The sequence below is a fragment of the Larus michahellis genome, chromosome 9 (genome assembly GCF_964199755.1).
Source record: "Larus michahellis chromosome 9, bLarMic1.1, whole genome shotgun sequence".
NCBI lineage: Eukaryota > Metazoa > Chordata > Aves > Charadriiformes > Laridae > Larus > Larus michahellis.
Window position 1 is genome coordinate 14270826 of NC_133904.1, and position 21420 is coordinate 14292245.

Genomic DNA, 21420 nt, shown 5'->3' on the forward strand with positions numbered 1-21420 from the left:
TCACCAATGGAAATCGAGTGAGGTAGCGTCTTTGGTTCACACTATAAATAGTAGATCTTTACACACTTTTTTTTTCTTTTTTTTTTCTTTTTTTTTTTTTTTAACACGTGGAAGTAGCTATTCCTTACCTTTTGCTTCTTTGTCTTTAGCAAATAGTTACCAAATGTATTGTAAAGCTAACCACACCACAATAATAAACCAGGAGGCTAAGCAAAGTCTCAAAATTAGCCCCTGGGCCTTTGAATGCACCCAAACGCAGCGAGATAGAAAAGGGTAAGTGCTTTCTCTTTGTTTGCTAAATGCATAGTTTTCATCCTTATGTACAAAGGAGGAGGAAGAGGAGGAGGATAGGAGGAAGAGTAGTAGAAAGAAGGACCATTTTTTTTTGGGGGGGTAAAAATGTCTTGTTTACGACTCAGGTGAGGAGAGGTGTCCTAAGACTCTTTGGTATAAGCTCAGCGGTGTTCCCGAGCCCCCGGGCAGCGCCCGCTGCCACCGCGGCCCTGTCCTGAAATGCGTCTCAGGAGAGGAGGGGTGCCCGTACGGGGGCAGCCCTGGGGCACCCCCGGCCAGTCGAGCTGCTTGGGAATTTGCTCCTGGCATGGGTCGGAGCAGGAGCAAATTCTCAGGCAAAAGCCCCATTGCCGGCTCGCTCGCTCTGGTGGGGTTTGCTTTACCTGAGTAAGGAGAGGAGGCTGGAAAGCAACGTGGGGGCTGACGGAGCGGTATGGGTTGGTCTGAATTTTTTTTTAAAACTTTTTTTTTTTTTTCCTGGAAAACTAATAATGCCATTTACAATGGGGATGGATGCGGACAGTTCACCTCTTGGCCAGCCTCCCCTCGTGGGTCACTGCGGTGGGGTTTGGATGCAGCCTATGAGCCGAATGCGCGTTCCTAATGCCCTCTCGCCCCCAAGCCACCTCGGACTGGAGCCCCATCTCCCGATGCTCCCAAATTGTTTCAGGTTCTGCTCCCTCTCCTAACCCTTCCTGGCAGATTTTTGGGTTTTTTTAAGGTCCTTTTGTTGAATTTGAAGCTAATTTCCATTTTGTCAGGAATGAAGTGAACCGAAAGACTAACAGCAATACGACCGAGACAGGCTTTCCTGTGGGATGTTGAGCGCAGCATTAGAAAGAAGCTCCCCTTGAAGGATGCCCTGCGAAGGGATGGCGACGATGTGCGCCGGGGAGCAGCAGGTAACCTGTCCGTGCTTCAGTCGGTGCGGCCGGGCCGTCTGCTCAGAGGTAAAACAGCTTTACAGGCAGAACGAGCAGTTCCATTGTTATTTGCTTCATGTTTGGAAAGGAATTAAAGAAAAATGTGTTCTTGGCCTATTCAGAGTATGAGGCGTATATTGCTTATGGGAAGAGTGGTTTTGTTCCTAATGGCTTATAAAAAAAAACCAACCCAAAAGGTTTATATATACTTAAACAGACATGTAAAAAAAAACCCCAAAAGACTTAAAAATCTGTAACTTGTGCATCAGTTTTAGTGTGTCTGGACGTATGTGCGCGCATGTATAGATACATACACCCCATTAAAACGTGTGTGCATGTATATATACACAGACCTATTCAGGGGCTTACGTGTGTGTGTGTGTGTGTGTGTGTGTGTGTGTGTGTGTGTGTGTATCAGAGATCCTGAAATTGCATATTGGGTGCAAATTTAATGCTGGTATGAAAGTTCTCTTTGGTTTCAGCAAGTAGTCTCTAAAGACAATACAATGGAAATACTAAAAAATGCGGCAATGTACTTTGAATTTCCCTGCATTTTTAAATTCTCAAGTTTTAAATAAATAAGGCTTTCTTTTCTAAACTATAGGTACGTTACAAAGCAGTGTTTTGCTGGAAAAAAACTAAAACATCAGTTGTCACTGTCCTTTATTAACCTTACACTAATGAGACTGCATTCAGAAGATACTTTATATGTGAGCTTAGTAATGTTTGCATGTCAATTATGTCTCCGTGGGGATGGAACACCTTAAAAGAAAGCTCGCTAAAATTTAAGGTAAGCTAGAGACTCAAAAACCTCACAGATTAGATTATGCTTTCACAGACAAATGCTTTGTCAGTCTTAAAGTAGGTTTAACATCCGGAAATGTGGTGAAATATTTAGTGCCAAAAAACCTTGGGTTTATTTCACTTTATTTTAATAAAGAGATAGTTCAGCTGTATTCTAAAAACTTACTGGAAATTAACTGTATACCCTGAACCTTGACTAGACCCTGTCCTCTTGGGTAATAACTGGTGCTACAAACTTGCTTAACTTGGGTGTTAAGCGGGCTTCATCCCCAAAACCAGTATCTGCTATTGTTGATGGTGGCTGGATTCTAGTTTACCTTGAATTTTCCTTTCTATTTTTTTTTTTTTTTTTTTTTTTTTTTTTTAGAAAAAAGTGTTGTAAGTAGGATCACCTATTTCTCGTCTTTGCATTGGGCCTATACCTGCATATTTGGTTACTTTGGAATTTAATATACCTAGCAGAATTACTACAGTAATTTGAAACACCGGTTAGAAGTCTAACAGGCACGTGTATGGTTTTTAAAGTCTATTTTCCCCTTACGCTAAAATTTAATATGCAGATGTTGCACGCTTTTCTTTTTAATTTTATCGGAGTAGGAATGGGATGATTTCTCTTCTACGGGTCTGTTAGCAACAGAGCATTTAAAGCTTTTCAGCTACAAACTTTAAACTATTTCATGCATTATCCTGGTTAATAGATGAGCAAGAAAGAATGCACAGGACAACAGCTCAGCCTGCAACACACAGGTACAACGCCACAAAACACCAGGCTGTATCGGTGTCATGGGATTTTTGCTATTGACTTCAGAGGCCCCACGATTCGGCCTGCCAAAAGCTCTACCGGTGCTCCCGTTGGAGCCCTTCCCACCAACTTTAACTGATGTTGTACCACTATTTTCAATAGGAAAAGACCGCCAGCCTTCAAAGCTATCGCTATTCCTTTGCCTAGTAAAGTCAATAGGTAAAAAAAAAAAAAAAAAAAAAAAAAGCCCGCTAATGTCAATGAGTATTGATCAGACGCTGAGCCCTGTGGTCTTACGTTTCGCAGTTCTTCTCATTTTTGCATACGAGGAGCCCGAGGTCTGCTGTTTGCAGGCTAGGTGGCAGAGCTGAGCTGTACCGACACAGCGCGGGGCTTGCGAAGGGCGCTCGCTGCTCAACGCGCTTCCCGCAAGGCCGGCCTGGCAGAGCCCACCGAGGGGCTGCCCGCACCACGCTGTCGCACACGCACCTCTAACAGTGTGCATCCCCCTTTTTTTTTTTTCTTTTTTTCCCTTTGCTCCCGTTGAAATCAGCGACAAAAAGGCTGGCTGACTTCAAGAGAAGCAGCATCCCATCGTCAGTACCTGTGCTCCGGCGGGGGCTGCCATCTCCTCCGATGACATTCTTTCTTGCCAATCATGGAAAGAAACAATAATGTGGTTTTACTAATTGCAAATAACAGTCTTGATTACAAGTTTTATGTGTCATACAGTTAGATTAGTTTATACCTATAACTCTACATAGTATTTTGTGTAAAAATAGCTTTGGAATATTAAAATCATTGCAATAAAATACCTGCAATATAATTATTAAATGTGTTCTTTGGTAGCTAGTCGATTTTTTTTTTTTTAATGGATGGAATAGTTTTCCTTTTTTTAAATCTGAACATTCCTTAACAAACAAAGAGAATGCACTGGTTTAGGTACCATTCAAAATTTCTTTGCCTGGTTTGAACTTGTTTCCAGCCGTTGCACCGGTTAAGTTCAAACCATGAAACAGCAAAAAATCACACTACCGTTCAAATGAATTCAGACGACTCCACGCTTTGTCGGTCGTGCCATGGCACAACCCTCTCTGAAGACCAGCCCTGACTAAGTCCCTAACCACCGGCGTGTACGCAGTACGGATACACCATACACCTTCGTGGCAATTGCTGTGGAAATGAAGAGCCATGTCTGAAGAGATGTCCGTTCAATGACAAGAAATCACTATGCTCCAAACCACTAAACAGCCAAGTACGGTGAAGATGATCATGGGCGAAGGTGTAAGACCAGTGGTCTGTTTCTCTTCTCTTTGCCTTCCGTTTCATCCCCTCCATTTCGCTTTCTTCTTCCTCTCTGTTTTTTTGCAAGTCGTCGTCCTACTAAAGTGTGTGTCTTAGAACAAAGTCATAATGCAGGTGAAATAAGTCTTTGGTTTCTTTGGACTTATAAATAACATTTTTTTCAAATAGTTCTAAGTATAAACCTGCTATCTTGAGGTCCTGGTCTGTCTTTATTTATTTATTTATTTATTTATTTTTAAAGCTTTTCCACCGAGGTTTAGTTTGTGGTTATTCCTTCATGCTTTGGTACAAGTGCTTGATGAAGAAGATGAGTTGCCTGAATTGGAGCTGCCCTCGTCTTGCCACTTATCCAGACTCCTCCTCCGTGCATTCATGAAAAAGTTGCTGACGGTGCTCAGCTCCAACCCGAGCTGCTGGGAAATGGTGATTTGTAATTCTTTGGACGGACGCTTATTTTCCTTGAATATTGCATGTAGAGTTCGACGCTGGACATCCGTGAAGACCAACCGAGGCTTTTTGGGTGTATTCCCTCTATCCTTCCCGTGCTCTTGTTCTTTCCTCTTGCACGCTGCAAGAAAGGGGAGGAGGGTTAGAGAGGGCTGACAGAGGAGTGCGCAGGCACGCGGTACAGGACAAACGAGGGGAAAAGGACCGTTTGTGTCAGCCTCCAAATCTGGAGAGGATGTGTGACATCGAATTTTCTGACTTGTTATAAACTATAAAAACTATGAGGAATACAAGTTAGAAAATACTTTTGTTGTTAGCCGTTAAAACTCAGCAAATGCTATTATTGAGACCTCGCGTTTTGATAACACACATTGGCGCTGGGAATTTAAGTCTGTAATATCCATATGAGGTAGAGCAGAAATTCACTGAGCGCTAAAGTTAACCTTGCCCACCTTTTTTACCTTCATTATTTATTGTCAATCCACTTCTGTAGCTTTTCATTGGCTGAGAAATAAGGAACCAGGATGCTACTACAGTCTTATGGGACAGATGATTATGTATTCTGAACAAAATTAACCATGTTTTGACATGAAGAACAATGGTATAGTGAATCTTCATTATAGAATTTCACCTTAATTCATTTATCATCCCTTCTTTCCCTTCCTGAACATTATTTTGCTCTACATTATTAAAGGGTGCTTGCAATTTGAAATCTGCCTTGCAGATCACCTGCCAGGCAGGATCCGGCAGGGCTGGAAGAGCGGCTCCCGGATCCCCCTGCCAGCCCTTGACTGTCTGCCAGCTCATCTTGTCAGCATTTCGCTAGGATAAAAGGTTTCCTTGGGAGGACAGATTGCTCAGTCTCACTTTCAAGAGTCTGAAGTTGTCCGTTTCCCCCTTTTTTCTCTAACATTGTCCTTTAATACTGATTTAGAGATGTATTTCTGAAGGTAATATGGATGTTCTGTCTCTGTGCCCGTCTAGTCCCGGTTTCTGTGGAGATCAGTGCTGATTATATGAAGAATTTTGTGCAGTGTCTCCACCTATTCCACAGTTATTGGAATGAAAACAGCAAATTACTTTACAAAGGTCCTTCCTACATCTTTTATTGCTACCGAGAGCCAGCCTTGGCATGAGAGTTTAATTGCTTGAGGGAGGTATAAAAATAGTCATCCACCTTTTGTACCCAGAGAAACAGCAACTGTGCAGATCAGATAGCAAGATCCAGGAGATGCAAAGGCACCTTCTGGTGGCCCAGGCAGGCAGGGACCGAGACACTGGCACCTCAGCCCCTTCTGAGGAGAAGCTTTTGAAGAGCTCCATAACAACATATATTCCAGCTATACATTCTTTCATGAGCAATGACACATCGATCAAATGGACTGGGATGCCAAACTCGTATCTTCTGCAGTTATTTTTATCTGAAAACCTTTGAAGAGTGCTTTGAAGTTACATCTTGACCTCTAAAACACCGTGGAGCTTCTGGGCTGGAAAACAGGTTTCCTCATGCAAGCGAGCCCCTGCTGAAGTCAAGCTGCTGAATTCACTGCAGGAATCAGTGCTCATTGAAATAATTCTGCATCCTCATTGAAAGTTAGCACTGATAACTGAAGGGTTAAAAATAGTTTTGCAAAAATAGTCTGTTATTTACTGACAAATATTAGGAGTGAGAAGCAAAGAAGATAGGAATGGCATCTCAATCCTTTATACACCTCTAACCATCAGAAGCTGCTGTGAAAGCCGCCACAGAAGCTCGGCTCTGTAACAGCCTCAGCCTCCAGCTCTGCCTCTGCCCCTGCCAATGGGCTCATGCAGAAAAGGAGACAAACCAAAGTCAGGTAATTTTTGCCGTGCCTAACACTTCATTTCTGCTTATGCTGCTTTACACCTGCCTTTTTCTAAGACTACGCAAATTCCAGCTTTCACCCGGATACTCTGCCCAGATCATTGTTTGTCACAAAATCCAAACTACACAACTACCGTGATCCGAGTCAGCTCTGTGCGGTGCTTCAGCGGGAATCGTCACATCACAAATGGCAGCCACAGCAGCAGATACAAAACTAGTTCAATTAGTGGTGTAAAGCTCTGGGCTTTCAATCACAAACTATTACATGAGTTCACTGAAATTATACAGAATAACAAAAACCCAACCATCTGTTGTGAAACTAACTTGCTTAACACGTTGTCTTCCTGAGCTCATGCCCATCTCCTGAAACGTAATACTCCTGAATAATTATTTCCCTAGAAAATGTCCCAAGAGTTACAACATACCTTGTTCCTCAGCTTCGGTTGTATCAGAGACCTCATAATTACTGCTAGTAACATCACAGAGGTGAGGAAAAAGCGCTCACTGCTGAGGAGAAAAAATAAATCCTACCCAGTCTATGATACAAATAAGGCAATATTAGTATTTTGCAAATAAAACTTAATTTCAGTCAAGCCCATCAGAAAGTGAGCGTTGAGGTTCCCACGGGCTCCCTGGAGAAGCTGGGAGCCATCCCTTCCTCCTGCAAACCAGCGTGGACTTTATCTTTTAACAAACTCTCACGCAGGATTGTGGGTTTCCTAAGGACGGGGGAAGAGGTGAAGAGATGCTCTGGTGTAGCCTAGGAAATAAGACACATCTTCACATCCAAGTTCCACTTCGAGTTGAGGACTAATGATGTATTGGTTCAGAGAGAGTGGGATATTGACTCGGTTGCGATTTGGGACCTTAACTGAGACACGAAGATCCACGTGCCACAGGCTCAGTCCTTGTTGGCCACGGCACTGCCCCAAGAGGTGAAACCGGGGCAGGCACTGGCCCCGGCAGCCCAGCCCAGCCCAGTTTGGACTCTGGATCCTCCTGGAGCCCGCATGCCTGCCGAGCAGCACCCTGGCCTCGTCTCTGCCCAGCATTGCTTGCAGAGCCTTCTTCCACCTGGGGGAGACTGGGAACACCATCAAAATCCGGATCGTTTTCAGGCAATGTGAAAGTTGTTTCCTTGTCGGCTCTATTGCCGTTAGCGTTTGCCAGAGGTAGATCAAGGGGAAAAACTTTCCAATATGTTTAATTGTTCAAAGAGCCCGTGCAGACAGTACTGCCAGCCCTCGGGCTGTGAGCAGCAAGGGTGGATACCACCTCTCATCGTCTGCCTCATCCAGACTCAGGAATATTAATAGCACTTAAAAATAAATAATGGTGATAATGAAAAACCGTAATAGGGTTTCCTTACGATCGTTTTCCCTGCACTGGAGCCCATCAATTTTAATAATAAATTGTAGCTTCCAGCTTGCCAGAGAACAAATGCATGCCACCGGATAAAACCTGCTCCAACATGAGAGTCTATCCAGAGCAGGCACAGAGCCCGGCCAGCTCGCGCTGACAAACCGCGGCCGTCCAGCCCGGTGACAGCAGCCGGCGCTCAGCCCAGGTCCCTCTCAAAGCACCAACTCCTGCTTGGGCCAGCTCCTCCTCTAACGCTAGCAAGGGTGTCCATGGAACCAGAGACACCTACTGAAACCCTTGTCTGGAAAAAACACCAGAGTCTGTATTCAAGACTGTTTATCATACACCTTCATCTGGATTTTACTTTATGTAGCAGAAGATAATAAAAGTAATGTGCACTGCTGTCCTTCATAGAATCATAGAACTGTCTAGGTTGGAAGGAACCTTTCAGATCATCACATCCAACCGTCAACCTAACAAACTACCAAAACCACCACTAAACCATGTCCCTCAGCACCACGTCTACCCGTCTTTTAAATACCTCCAGGGATGGTGACTCAACCACTTCCCTGGACAGACTGTTCCAATGCTTAATAACCCTTTCAGTGTAAAAATTTCCCCTAATATCCAGACTAAACCTTCCCTGGTTCAACTTAAGTCTGTTTCCTCTTGTCCTATCACTTATTACTTGGGAGAAGAGACCGACCCCCACCTGGCTACAGCCTCCTTTCAGGGAGCTGTAGAGAGCGAGAAGGTCTCCCCTCAGCCTCCTTTTCTCCAGGCTGAACAACCCCAGCTCCCTCAGCTGCAGTTCATGAGACTTGTGCTCCAGACCCCTCACCAGCTCCATTGCCCTTCTCTGGACCCGCTCCAGCACCTCAGTGTCTTTCTTGTGGCGAGGGGCCCAAAACTGGACACAGCAGTTGAGGTGGGGCCTCACCAGTGCCGAGTACAGGGGGACGATCTCTGCCCTAGTCCTGCTGGCCACACTGTTCCTGATACAGGCCAGGATACTGTTGGCCTTCTTGGCCACCTGGGCACACTGCTGGCTCGTATTCATTTGGCTGTTGACCAACACCCCCAGGTCCTTTTCTGCTGGGCGTCTCTCCAGCCACTCCGCCCCAAGCTCGTGCCCCTGCCTGTCAGTGCTGTGAGCCGCCCCTCTCCCATGGCAATGAAGCTGAATTTGGGTGCTTTGTGGGGTGCTGCGCTCCCCCAAGGCACAAGAGGTTGCATGGCACCCACACCTGCACGCACGCTACCCGCCCCACGCTGCCCGCCGCAGACAGCCGTGCTCTTTGTCTCCAGGCTGCCCCAGCTGAGCCATGCTCCTTGTGATGCCTTTTGAAAAAAGGCCTTGAGAAAGTCTAGTTAAGAAAAAAGCAAAGCAGAGGATAAAGAAAGAGTCGCTCTGACTCTGGCAACACATGTGCAGATATGACAATGTAATATTATCAGTGCCAGAAAGAGCCTTATAAATCCACTGCTGAACTCTGGCCTCTTCCATCTTCCATCTTCCTCTACCCTGAGCAACAGATATTTTTGACACTTGCAATTCTCCTGATACAGTCCATCAATCTATTTTTGTCTCCCTTTGTTCCTTCTAAGTTGCCCGAGGGATTTGGCCGAGTTAACTTGCCAAACCTTGTAAGGTCTGAGGCCCGGTTGCCTGTGCGTGGTGGAGATCCGGGGGTCTCACCGCTGCAGCTCCACCGTCCGTTGCCACTCCCCTGCGGCTCCCGGCTGTGTGCAGCTCGGCGGGATCAGTCCTGCTCTGCTGGAGGTGCGAGCAGGATCCTGTCGCCTACAAAAACACACTAATTGCCTCTTTAGGTTGAGATGGCAAAGTAGATACTGTGCCCACCTGTGATGTGAACTACACTGTTCTCTCAGTCTAAAAGTCAAGATTACAGTAAGCTCAGGTGTTAACCCTGACGCTTCAACTAGTCTTTCATCCCTAGAGGGTGGATTTCTTTTTAAAACCTAAGGAAAAAAACCCCTGATTACCATAAATCAATTTTCAGGAGCACTTGGTGCGTACACGTGTGCCCAGCTGCATCTGCCAAACACAAATTTCCCTTTCTAAAAACCAGAAGCAAAGAATGAAACCAGTAATACTCTCGATAAACCTGCTTTCTGCTGGTTTGTTTCAGGCACATAACAAAATACCACCACAAGCGGTGGTACGCCCGCAAGGGAGAACAACAACGGAAAATCCTGCTTGGGCAAACCCCTCCCCAAGCCCAGTGGCTAGTGGTGAGGGCAGAGGACCACTCCCACTACGAGAGGCATGGCTCAGCTGGTGGCCCACCACATTGCCATCACTAAGCACGCGCTCTCAGACACAGCATGGAAAAGTGGCAGATGCTGAGGAAGGAGGAGGTGGATTTAGGGGGTTTCCGACCTGGCATCCAGAGTGCCATGTCCTTACATGAACACTGATAGGCTGAGGCAGCGGCCACCGCTCCAAAGGGTCACACCACACTGCCAGCAGCGGGTCCCACAGCGCCAGGACAGGCACACACAATGGCCATGACCAAGTTTTTGACCATAAAAAGTGGCTGGAAAGGGAGGAAGGACCATTACAGCTCCTCTTGGAAGGGAAGTGCACAGTCCCACCAGTGCCTTGGCATGAGTCTCCTCGTGCCATGGAGGAGGAAGCCAAGGCACAGTGGGTCTCCACTTACAGGGAGCCCTTTTTCCCTCTGTTTGTACCCAGAACGGGTCCGGACCAGCAACAAGGAGACACACATACACAATAATGTCTCCAGTTATGCCGAATTCAGAGCCTGGTTGACGTGGAGAGGAGACCATGTGTTGTCCACCAGCGATGGGATACGGGGCCTTTCACCCTGAGGTGACAGGTCATGTTTCCAGCTCTGGACCAGGTCACTGCTGACCACAAGCCATTATTACTTGATAGCCATCGAGTGCTCTGTACGAGATGAGGCGGTGGTCTTGGTTCAGCTGCCCACGAACAGGTTCACACCACGCTAATTACCATCACATTGGACACATTATTTGACACCAATTAGTGCCGTGGCTGGAAGGTTGAGCCGAACACTACGGACAGAAGGAATCTGTAGGAACCCGTTTTGTAGCTGAAATGTTTTGGGGAACAAAGAGGATTGGGGATTTCTCACGACTGTGGACTTGACTACATCTTGCACGTTCTGGTTGCTTCACATCAGAAGTAAACTCAACACTGAGTTCTGGGGCCTTCACCATCATCCACACTGGACTGGTTTAGTTTTGAGGACTGTGTCACCCTTACTATTGATGAGCATTATATTTGCTTCAGACAGGTAGGAGGAAAAACAACTGCTTGATGCTTCTCTCAAAGAGTCCAGTGCGAGATTCCCAGAAAGCAATGGGAAGTTCACAAGCCAACACAAGCAGTCACCCTTCCCACGAGTGGGAAAACCCCAAGAAACAATACAGCCCAGCTCAAAGAAGTGCCAACAAAAGGCCCGCTTTTCTGCATGTGATATAGGAGAGATAAGGAGACATATTTTAGACTGACTTGAGAGAGTTCTTAAAAGTTTTGTGATCATCTTTTTCCCCTCCTCTTGCAAAGCCTAGTCTTTTAGCTATCCCAACCTCATGTGTACAGGACACGCCTTAGAGACATAAAAAACCTTTTTAGAATTCTCTCTGTACCTTCTGTACAGAGAGTACAGTATCTTCTAATCTCTACTGTGTCAGGTCTATAAAGGCTGGGACTTGCCTCAGCTACACTCTGAACTGCACCCACTAAGACCCTGGGAATCTCTTTCTAAAGCATCTGCTTCTCGTTTTGAAACATCACAAAATAGACAATAACATTTTTAGAGAGTGAAAACTCTTCACTGGTACAAGCTAGAGAATATGCTGGAGGCTATTGCTCTGAAGGAGGTCTACCTTTGGGTGGAAACAGGAGCAGGATTTCCATAGGAGGTTGAAACCGCTTAAGGACTTTGGCCATCAGAGATAGTCCTAATCGCACTGGCTACAACAGCCCAGTGGAAGCAAGTAGCCAAAAGCTTATGGTAAATTCATGGTGATGATAATATATAATAAAGTGTGATAAGCTCCATCGTTATCATGTGAATAACACCTCTGGAGTGTGCAGAGAAACACATGGATGACAGATCTTTCCTAATTATCAAAAACTTCATATTTGGCAGAATATGACAATGAGATAAGGGGCCTATAAGACACATGCTACCTGAGGGCAGACTTCACCAGGGGAACTAAAAGCAAGCAGATCTGTTTGGCCTGGACAAACAGCCGCAGCCATGGTGCCATTCACTCTGATACATCACATTTGGTGGTCCCCTGTGCTGCCCTATCCTCCTTGGCACTGTCCTGGAGCCTTCAAAGGTGCCTGGTAGACGGGATCCCTCTGGAAAGGTGCTGCATGAGACAAAGCCTCTGCACATCAGGGCAGCTTGTAGCCGTACGCTCCTGCTGTAGCAGGCAGCAGACATCATTGATGCTGGGAACAGCGTTCCTGAAAGTTTTAACCCACCGTAGGATAAGGCCATTCACGTGTCAGTGGCGAAAGCCTACATGGATGACACAGTCCATAGGCTGCTCCCCAAAACTTTCCCTTTTCAAGTGAAGAGAGAAGGGGCTGCACTGAAATGCCTGAACCCACACTAAATTACTTCTCATTACTCCTGGCGTCATTCGGCATTTTGCACTTGTCTCTGTGGTGATTTGTATTCACGCTTATTTAGAGCGCAGGTGCATACACCTACTCAGGGATCGTTTGATCTGTATCTTATTTCTCTGCCATCAAGCCCAGGCAATGCTCCTCTTTTCTTGTTTCATAACATGAAAAGAGATACAAATATGTTCCTATATGGGAAGCTCACCGAATGACATTAGCCTGCCAACATATAGATCCCAGCTGAGACTGAACGGCAAACACCTCGCTCCTGTGCACTGTATTAAAACGAGTGACCTTAATTTGCTGCCCCTGGAATAATAAAGTGAATCTGACTAAGGAGCGCTGACTCAACAGTTTGGGATTCTGGGGTTTACACAAACTTCCAGCGTTGATGGATCTGTAACCACTGGAGTGAGCTGACATCACCACTACTGAATATGGTGCAAAGAGGATCAATCTGGGGAAAGCACCCGATTTTCCTGCGATATCATTTAAAGTAAATGTTAAATTTCTGTAGCGGGCTCTTTAGTTAACCATATTACTGTGACAAATATTTCTTTGTCTAGCATAAGTAATTAGAATTTAATCACTTTAACTGCATCTTAATTACCCCAAATGAATTGAAAGGACATTTAATAGCAAAGATTAAATTGCCTTAATGAACGATTTTTGCGACTACATCAATATTTTAACCGTGTTAGCCCTTCCCGCCCGCCCCCTCCCCCCCCGCAGCGGCGCAGGCAGCCCCCGGCCCCTGGGTGGCGCGCGCTCCTCACCGCTTGCCCGCGGAGGCGGGGGCTCGGGGTGCGTAACGTCCGCGCTGCTCCGCGTCGCTCTGTACTGTACCTCACCGCACCGCTCCACGCCGCCCAGACGGGGAGCACGGTCCGCGCCGCGCCGCTCCTCAGCCCGCGCCGCTCCTCAGCCCGCGCCGCTCCTCAGCCCGCGCCGCCCCGCCCCCGGGGAGCGGTGGCCCCGCCGCCCCGCCCCGCTCCGCTCCCTCTTCGCCTGCTCCAACTTTTAAGCCCTCGGCCAATTCCGACAGTATCCTCAGAACAGCGAGATACGTCTCAAATGAAGGAGAAATACGGCAGTGATGACGTAAAGAAGCTCCTCCGTTTTGGGGGGGGTGGGGTAGGGGAGGCATGACTACAGCAGCGTGGCAGCCTGCCGCTGCGGCGGGGGGAAGTTGCGCACCTGCGGGCAATCGGCCCGCGCTAATTGCGCCGCTGGTGCGTAACTTCTTACCGACAGGTCCGGGACGCGCGTAGCAGCATTGCTGCGCTTTCACGGTGTCTGTAACCTTAGGGCGGGCTCAGCGCGGCAGCTTCCGCACTCCGGTGGCTACTGGGGAGCCCCCGTGTCACGCGATTTAATGCTTTGGGCTATTTGAAGCGGCAGAATTTATACGGGTCCGCCAGAAGGTGCCGGCACATGCCACGGCCGGCGTCACACCCTCCGCGGCAGCGTGCCCTGCTGCTTGCGCGCCTGCGGAACAGCAATCCATCGCGGTTTAATTGCCGTGTGGGCTGTACAGAAAATGTTACCGCTGAGACTTCCTATTGCCCTAAAATGGGAAAAAATCAAAACGACTGTTGAGCTAATAAATTGTTCCTATAAATTACTCTTTCAGCATCATAAAACTGACTTCCTCTTCAGCGAAGCGGCTCAAGCAAGCGGCGTCCCCGAAGAACGTCAGGAAGCATCGGGCGCTTCTCTGTCAGCGTGTGATTTATCCAGATAGATATGTTTGAAATGCGGATCTGCATTTATCGATGCGATTATGGAAGTACCCGACACGATGCCGTGCCAGGTCCCCGCTCAGTCCTCAGGAAAACCTCCCCTCGGTGCCCGGAGTCTTCAGGGTGAAGCCACCAGCGCTTCACCGAGCGCTTCAGAGCCCCCCCCAGGTCTCCCTCGAAACGAACTCGTCCCTTGTGTGGAGGTTACGGGGACAGGGAAAGGCTGCCCGAGGTTCGCATGAGGTGGGGTCTGATGCCGGTACAGGCACCCACGTATTCCTGCCACCCATCCCCACACCGGATCCCGCCGCCGCAGCCCCGCAGCCCAACGAGCCGAATCGCCGGCTGCCGTTATCCGTAACCGGTGCGGCGCTGCTCCCCACCGGAGCTGGCGGCCGGTGGGGCAAACCCCTGCGGCCGGGCTCCGTGCGGCCTCGGCCCCGAAACGGGAGGGCCGGCTTCGCCGCGGCGGGGCCGGCAGCGGGAGCGGGGCCGGGCCGGGAGGGGGCCGGGCCGTACCGGCGGTCGCTGTCCGCGGTGCTGAAGCCGTTCCGGGCCGCGCCGCCCGCCGCCGCCCCTCGGTTCCCGGGGTACCGGCAGACGGAGGCAGCCCGGGCACTGGCGCAGGGCACCCCGCCAGGATGCACCCCGGACCGGGGGAGCCGCCGCCGCTGCCCGGTGCAAGCGAGGTGCCCGGGCCGGCGGCGCCGGTTCCCGCCCGCCGGCGGTCAGTAGATGGCGCAGAGGCCCCGGGAACCGAGGGGTGCGGGTGGCTCGGTGGGCCTGGACGGTGGGGGCGGGAAGAGGCGGCGGGGCAGGCCGGCATCGCCCCCGCAGCCCGGCCGTGCAGCCCCTCCCGGAGAGGTCCCGGCCGTGCCCGCGGGCGGGAGCGGCCCCGTTTTGAGGCTATTTCATCCAAACGGCAGTGGGGGTGGGAGCGGGGCACGGCCACGCGGCGCGTAATTAAACAAACAAATGAACAAACAAGCACGGGCCGAGCCGTGCTACGGGGGCGGGAGCTCGGCGGGGACGGGCCGGCCCGGTGCGGAGGAACGCGGCGAGGCCCCGCTCCTCCTCCTCGCGCTGGGCAAACATTAACGAAGGGCAAACGCGGCTGTGTGCGAGCGGCTGTAAATCAATCCCGCCGCAAGGACACGGCCGGCAAACAAGCCCCGTTCCCAGCGCCCGCCCGGCCGCGCACCGGGCGCTACGGCCGGGCACGATTGCCCCAGGGGCGGGCTGGGGGCTGCTCTCCCGCCCGCCGGTCCCACGGGGCCGGCGCACCTCGCCTCGGCCCCAGCACCGTGCCGGCAACCGCGGAGCGGCCGCTGTCACCGCCCGCGGTGCGCGGGGCCGGGCCCCCGCTCGTCCCCGCGGCGTCGGGGCGGCGCGCAGGGCGCGGGGGGGCAGCGCCTTTCCCTCGGGCTGTCGGCCGTGAAGCCCCCGGTCGATGCCCTCCGCCTCCCCGATGCAAATGCGTTTATGCAAAGTCCCCGCCGAGTAAATATTAAACGGGCCCTAATGAGGCAACCGGGGCCGGGGCGGCCCCGACCTTCCCCGGCGCACGCTGGGGCGGGCGGCGGAGCGAGAGGGGCAACCGGCGTTCATTAGAATTCATATTTAATGTGGAAAACGCTCTGATTACCGTATCGATTTCTTTACAGTTAATTTGGCGAGAATGTCTCGCCGGCTTCCCAAGGCTTCACCTTAGCCGGGATTCACATCGGGAGGGAGAAAGAAGAAGAGGGGACAAAAAGAGATGCAACTATGAAAAATAACGGTCAGGCGGCAGGGAAATACCCAGCAGTTCTGGATGGACGGGCCACCCCCCAACCGCCCCGCCGTTTCCCCACCGTTCCCGCTCCCCTCGCCCGGCTCCCGCCGCCCCGGGACGGTCTCGGGAATCCCAACGGGGAATCCCCACCGCGGAGCCACCGCGAAGGGGCCCCTCCGGGAGGACCTAGCTCAGAGGCTGCACCCTCCTGCAGCAGATCCAGAGGGACTCCTGGGGTCCCTTGTACCCCCACCTCTCCCCGTCCAGGAACGTTTCTTTGCCCCGTGTCTCCCTCGGGCGCTTCCCTCCCGCCCCGGCGGGGCCGGCAACCGGCCGTCAGGCAGAGGCGCTTCTAATAACAAACGGCTCGAAGCAGAATATTTTTTTCCTGAACAAGAAGAGTCGGTTTTTGCCTTATTTAGCCTCTCCTGTTTCCCCCCACACACACACATATGCAAATGACCTGAAATAAATTCACCCTTAAATCAAATCCCGGCCGGCTGCAGAAGGGCTGTACATTTTCTTTGAATTGTGTTTGTTTTTTCGGTATCCCTTCGCTGCCCTTCCAAATGTCAGCGAAGGCAGGGGGAGGGAGGGAAGACTAACGGAGAAACGTCCAGATAGATAAATATTCAGTGACAGAGGGGGAGAGAGAGGGGGACAGACAAAGGAAAAGAGAACAGAGAGGAGAAGGAAGATGGGATGAATAAGATGGAGGCTGGAAGAGGTCAGCTTTGCAATTAGCAGTTCTGCTTACATTTCAAGAGACAGCTCAGGAAGTGTCAAGACCTCAATCCTGCTTCCATGTAACTACCAATTTTTCCTCTATTTGCCGGAGCTTCTGTAATCTGGGGGGTAGGAATCCCCCAGGGACGGCTGGAAGGGGCAAATACTCGAGATAAAGTGCCGGGCAAGAGCGTGAGGCCTAAAATAAGCCATCTCCATCCCTCTCCCCCCATACCCGCCCCCCTCCTGCCCCCCGGCCGCTGCCTGCAGGGAATCAGAAAGGGAAGAAATGAAGGCAGCGAGGGCTCCGCTCTGGGTATTTATCTGACTGATAATTCTCTAAACGCCCGGGAGTGAGTTATAATTTGGACGCGAAATTTAATTTGCGTCGGCCGGGGTAATTTATGGTATTTTGAATTGACGTTCGCACGTCAATACCAATCGGGGCGGATTCTTACCGCTTAGGCGGATCACCGCGCGTTCCAAACCCGCGCAAAACAAGACCGATGGGCTCACAGCGGACTGCCACCCGGGCCGCGCGGGACGGGCAGCGCGCGCGCGGAGGGGCGCGCTGCCTGCGCGGGGCGTGGCGGGGCGTGGAAGGGCGTGGCGGGAGGGGGGGGCTCGCCTCCATTGGCTGGGACGCGGCGCTATGCAAATGACCACGTGCTGCGGACGCCCCGGCGGGACGGGCAGCGGCGGGCGAAGCCCCGCCGGACCCCGGCGCTGCCCGCAGCGTCCCGGCTGCGCGGGGACAGGGGGACACGGTCGGGCAGCCCCCCGCGAGCCCCGGGGCCGCGGGCCCAGTTTCGCCCCGTTTCTGTAAGGTGCTACCTTCCAGGTTCCATCGGAAAGGGAAGGCGGAATGATGAGGCTTTGTCTCTCTAACGGGATTACCGGGATCCGTTTATGCGGGGTGGCTGGAGGAAGGGGCGGTTTGGGGGCAAGAAGCGAACAATGGGGTCTCTGCGGGGCCGGCAGCTGGGCAGAGCGCTGCCGTGCCCCTGCGGAGCTGCCGCTTCCCGCCCGGCCGGCCCCGCAGCCGGGGCTGGCGGAGCTTCCCGGCCGGCAGCGCCAGGGAGGGGATGCCAGCGGACTCCGAAGCGAGGGGTTGTTTCCAGTATCGATCTATGCAAATGAGCGGAGATTCAGGTCGACCGAATTGTCGTAAAAATACGCTCCAAATCGAAGAAAGTTCGCTTTAGCGATCGTTACGGGGATATTGGAAACACAAACTCCATCCTCCTCGCATGGGGAGCACCAGCAAGACGAGGGTTTTCTCCTGGTGGGGTGGTTGTTGAGGAAGGGAAGGCGGAAAGGGCATTTTCTGAGAGCTCAGACCTTTGAAACTGACTCCGCAGCAGTGGAAGCCAAAGAGCGCAACGTCCTCCACCGGCGTGCACCGCAGGGCCGGCGACAGCGGGGAGGGAGATCCTGCCGCGGGCCCTCCCTACCACCGCTTTAGGCTTCCGAAACGAGGAGGTCGGCTGAAACCAAGCAAGGAGCACGGTGGCGGCCCAGCCGGGTCCCCGCACGGTCGGGAAGCCGTTCCCAATTCCCACCGTCGCGGTAGTCGAAAGCGCAGGACCGTTTGTGCATTCGAAAGGCGAAAGATTTGGCCCTTCCCTTATTTTTGCCTGTGAAACGGATCAGTGACCCCGGCTCCAACTCGGATTGACTGTCTCGCGTTCTCCTGGGACAAATTAATGGAGACCTATCACTTAATTAACAAACCCTCACTGGCGGCATATTAAACCCGGGCTCTGCGCTGGGAGCGCAGGCTGGCGGGTTCGGGGAGGCGGCGGAGGAGAACGGGGACCGAACGGGACGGCGACCTCCGAGCAGACAATACCGGAGCCGCCACACGGACTGCGCCTCTCCTGCAGAGGCATCCACGCGAAATTCCAACTCCACGGCCTAACGATTATTACAACCGCTAAAAACAAACAAACAAACAAACAAAAAAAAAAACCCGAAGCAATTACAACCAGTTAAAAACAAAATTAAAATCTAACGATTTTAGCCAACAGCATTTCTCAGCCACCACTCATACGCCGGGGGTTTTGTGGGGAAACCCTCCCACCCTCCCCCCCAGTGTCCCAGAACACCTAACCCACCCCAAGCGGGACGCGGAGCTAACACCGGCCCCGAGCACCGCCGGGGGCCGCGACCGTCCCCGCGGCCGCCTCCGCCAGCACAAAGCAAACGCACCGACTCCTCTCGGTGTATTACCGGAGCTTCCCCCGCAACCCCTCCCGTAGACCGTACCGGGCCGTACCGGTCCCGGCCGTGCGGTGCGCGGGGACCCGCGCACCGCACGGCCGGGACCGGTACGGCCTGGTACGGCCCGGTGTCCCCCCCGCCCGGGATAACGGGGAAAACCGGGTCGCCGCAGTGCGCAGACCGAGCCCCCCGGCTCGGCTTTGTCTGGCAGCCGGGAGCGCGGACGGTGCCGGTGCGCGGAGCCGGGAGAAGAGAGAAACGGAGCGGCGGAGAGGGGGGTGTGTGTAGAGCGGGGGGAACCGGGGCTGCTCTTCAGGGGCAGGCAGGGACCGGGGCGGCCTGCCCAGGCTCGGGGTGGTGGTGGTGGGGGGGTCCCAGCCCCGCCGCCGTGCCCCGACCGCCCCGCGGCGGGCTCACCTGCCAGCCGCAGAGCAGACATCCGCTGAAATTCCGGCTCCTGGAGCCACTTCCACATCCTGCGGAAGGTCTCCCGGCCGGATTTGAGCTTGCTCCAGGGCTTGGGGTTCCTCAGCAGGTCTGAGAGGGTCCCTTGAGAACGGCACAGCACCCTCTGGGCGAAGATAGCCTGGGGGATGCTGTACCGCTTGAGCTCGGTGGTGATCCTCTGAGCTACTTCTTTGGTATTGATTTCTTCCATTTGCCCTGAATTACTTCCACTGTTGACCTGCGAACCAGTTACGGAAGGGTTTTGCTCCCTGGCAGAGCCCAGGATCTGCCCGTGGCTCTGGGCGTTCAAGTGGGCATGGGGGTGGTGTGGGATCCCGTTGATAGGCACCATGCCAGCGGAGGTGGGGGTGAGGTGTTGGTCGCCATGCCTGGCTAACATGGCAGGGTGGTGGGCTTCAAATCCGTTTGGGGTGAGCATTTTCTCGGCGGGCATGGTGGCACTGGGGTGAGCGTAGTGGGGCAGCCCTTGCTGGGAGTTGTGGATGCTCCCCAGGCCAGATCCGGACAACGGAGAGAGGCTTTGCCCCATGCCGGTAACATCCTTATGGTAGGGGGTGTAGAGATTGTTCATAGACGCCAGACCCCTCTCGTCCCGCATGAGCGTGAAGCTGCCGCTCACGTTGCCCGGTATCCGCTGGTGGGGGTGGTGGTGGTGGTGATGGTGGTGGTGGTGGTGAGGGAACTTGTCCGAGACCGTCGAGATGGGAGGTAGAGGCTGCAGAGGGGTTAACGTGGTGTAGGTACTGCTCATGCTCATGCCGGGGGGTGTCTCGCAGGCCATGGTCATGGTGGGGTGCAGGGGGCCCGTCAGCGCGTGGTCGGGCGGCCGGTGGTGGTGGTGGTAGTCGCCGCCGTCGAGGATGGACGCCATGCCCATGGAGCGCGGGTGGGCAGGCAGGTGGCTGCCGCGGTGGGCCACCGCGCTCCGGTGGTGGGGGCTGCCGCTCATCAGGTCGGCGGCGGCGGGCACCGGCTCATGGCTCACCCCGTGCAGATCGCCGATGTTCTCCATCGCCAGCTGCGCGTTCATCCTCGGCCGTGCGGGCGGCTGGACCGCACATCTATCTGGTGGGCGGCGGGGCGTCCCGGAGCTCTTCGCGGCGGCCGCGGGCCGGTTCCTCCCGCGGGCGGGCGCTGCGGGCTGGTGGCGGTGCTGCCGGGCTGGTGGCTTTTCCCTTTCTTTTTTTTTTTTTTTTGGTTATTTATTAATTTGGGGCTTTTTTTTTTGTTGGTTTTTGTTTTTTTTTTTTTTGTTTTTTTTTTTTTTTTTCCCCCTGTTGTGGGATGACGCCGTCGGGTCGGTTCTAGGGCCCCCGCTCCCTCAGGCCAGGCTCCGCGGCCGCGGCGGGTGTCTGCCCGCGTCCCTCGCCATCGCTGGCCATGGCTCTCTCTGCGCTGCGCCGCCGGCCACCGCTCCGCCGCTGCAGCGCCGCCGCCGCCGCCGCCGCCGCGCATGCGCCCGCGCCCCGCCCCGCGCCGACACGCCCCCCGTGACGTCACCGCCCCTATTAAGGAGGCCGGCGCCGCGCGGCGGCATCCAGAGCTGGCTGTGCCGCGCGGTCCCGCGCTGCCGCCCCGGGCCCTAGTGCCCCCCCCTCTCCCTCCGCCCCGCGCCTTCTCTCGCCCCGGGCCCTAGTGCTCCCTCCCGGGCCCTAGCGCCTCCCGCCCCGCCGGGCACAAAGGGCCGCCCCCCCCCCCCCCGCCCGCCTCTTCCGCACCCCGCCTCCGCCGGGCGGCTCCCGGGTATCAGGGCCGCCCGCCCCGCCCCGCCCCTTCGGTGACTCCGCGTTTTCCGTGAGCGCGGAGCCTCCTCGCCCTCACTTCACCGGGAGCTTCCGGGGGGTGGGGTGGTGGGGATGTGTGTGTGAGACCGCCCTGCCCCGGGGCGCCCACGGGCTGTGTCCCCCCCCGCCATGTCCCGCAGCCGCCGGACCGGTCATCGCTCCCCCGTCGCTGCCCTACCGGGAAACTTCCCGTTACCCGGCCGGGAGCCCCACAGCGCTGCCTCCCGGGCCCAGCCGGGTCTCCCCTCCGCCTTAGCCCTCGCCCCCCTCCCTGTCGCTGCCATCCCACCGGCTGCAAGCGGGTCATGCAATGAGCTCCCCCCCCC

At 53.4% G+C, this 21420-nt stretch overlaps 1 protein-coding gene across 1 annotated transcript; it reads right to left on the reverse strand.

The window, feature by feature from the left end:
• Nucleotides 1-2339: 2339 nt before the first annotated feature.
• Nucleotides 2340-20947, reverse strand: ONECUT1 (one cut homeobox 1). The gene is made up of 2 exons (XM_074601330.1): nucleotides 19260-20947; nucleotides 2340-4636 (listed from the first exon to the last, which is right to left on the reverse strand). The coding sequence occupies exons 1-2, from the start codon at nucleotides 20338-20340 to the stop codon at nucleotides 4344-4346; spliced, it is 1374 nt and encodes a 457-aa protein (XP_074457431.1). The 5' UTR covers nucleotides 20341-20947; the 3' UTR covers nucleotides 2340-4343.
• Between the last annotated feature and the right edge of the window lie 473 nt (nucleotides 20948-21420).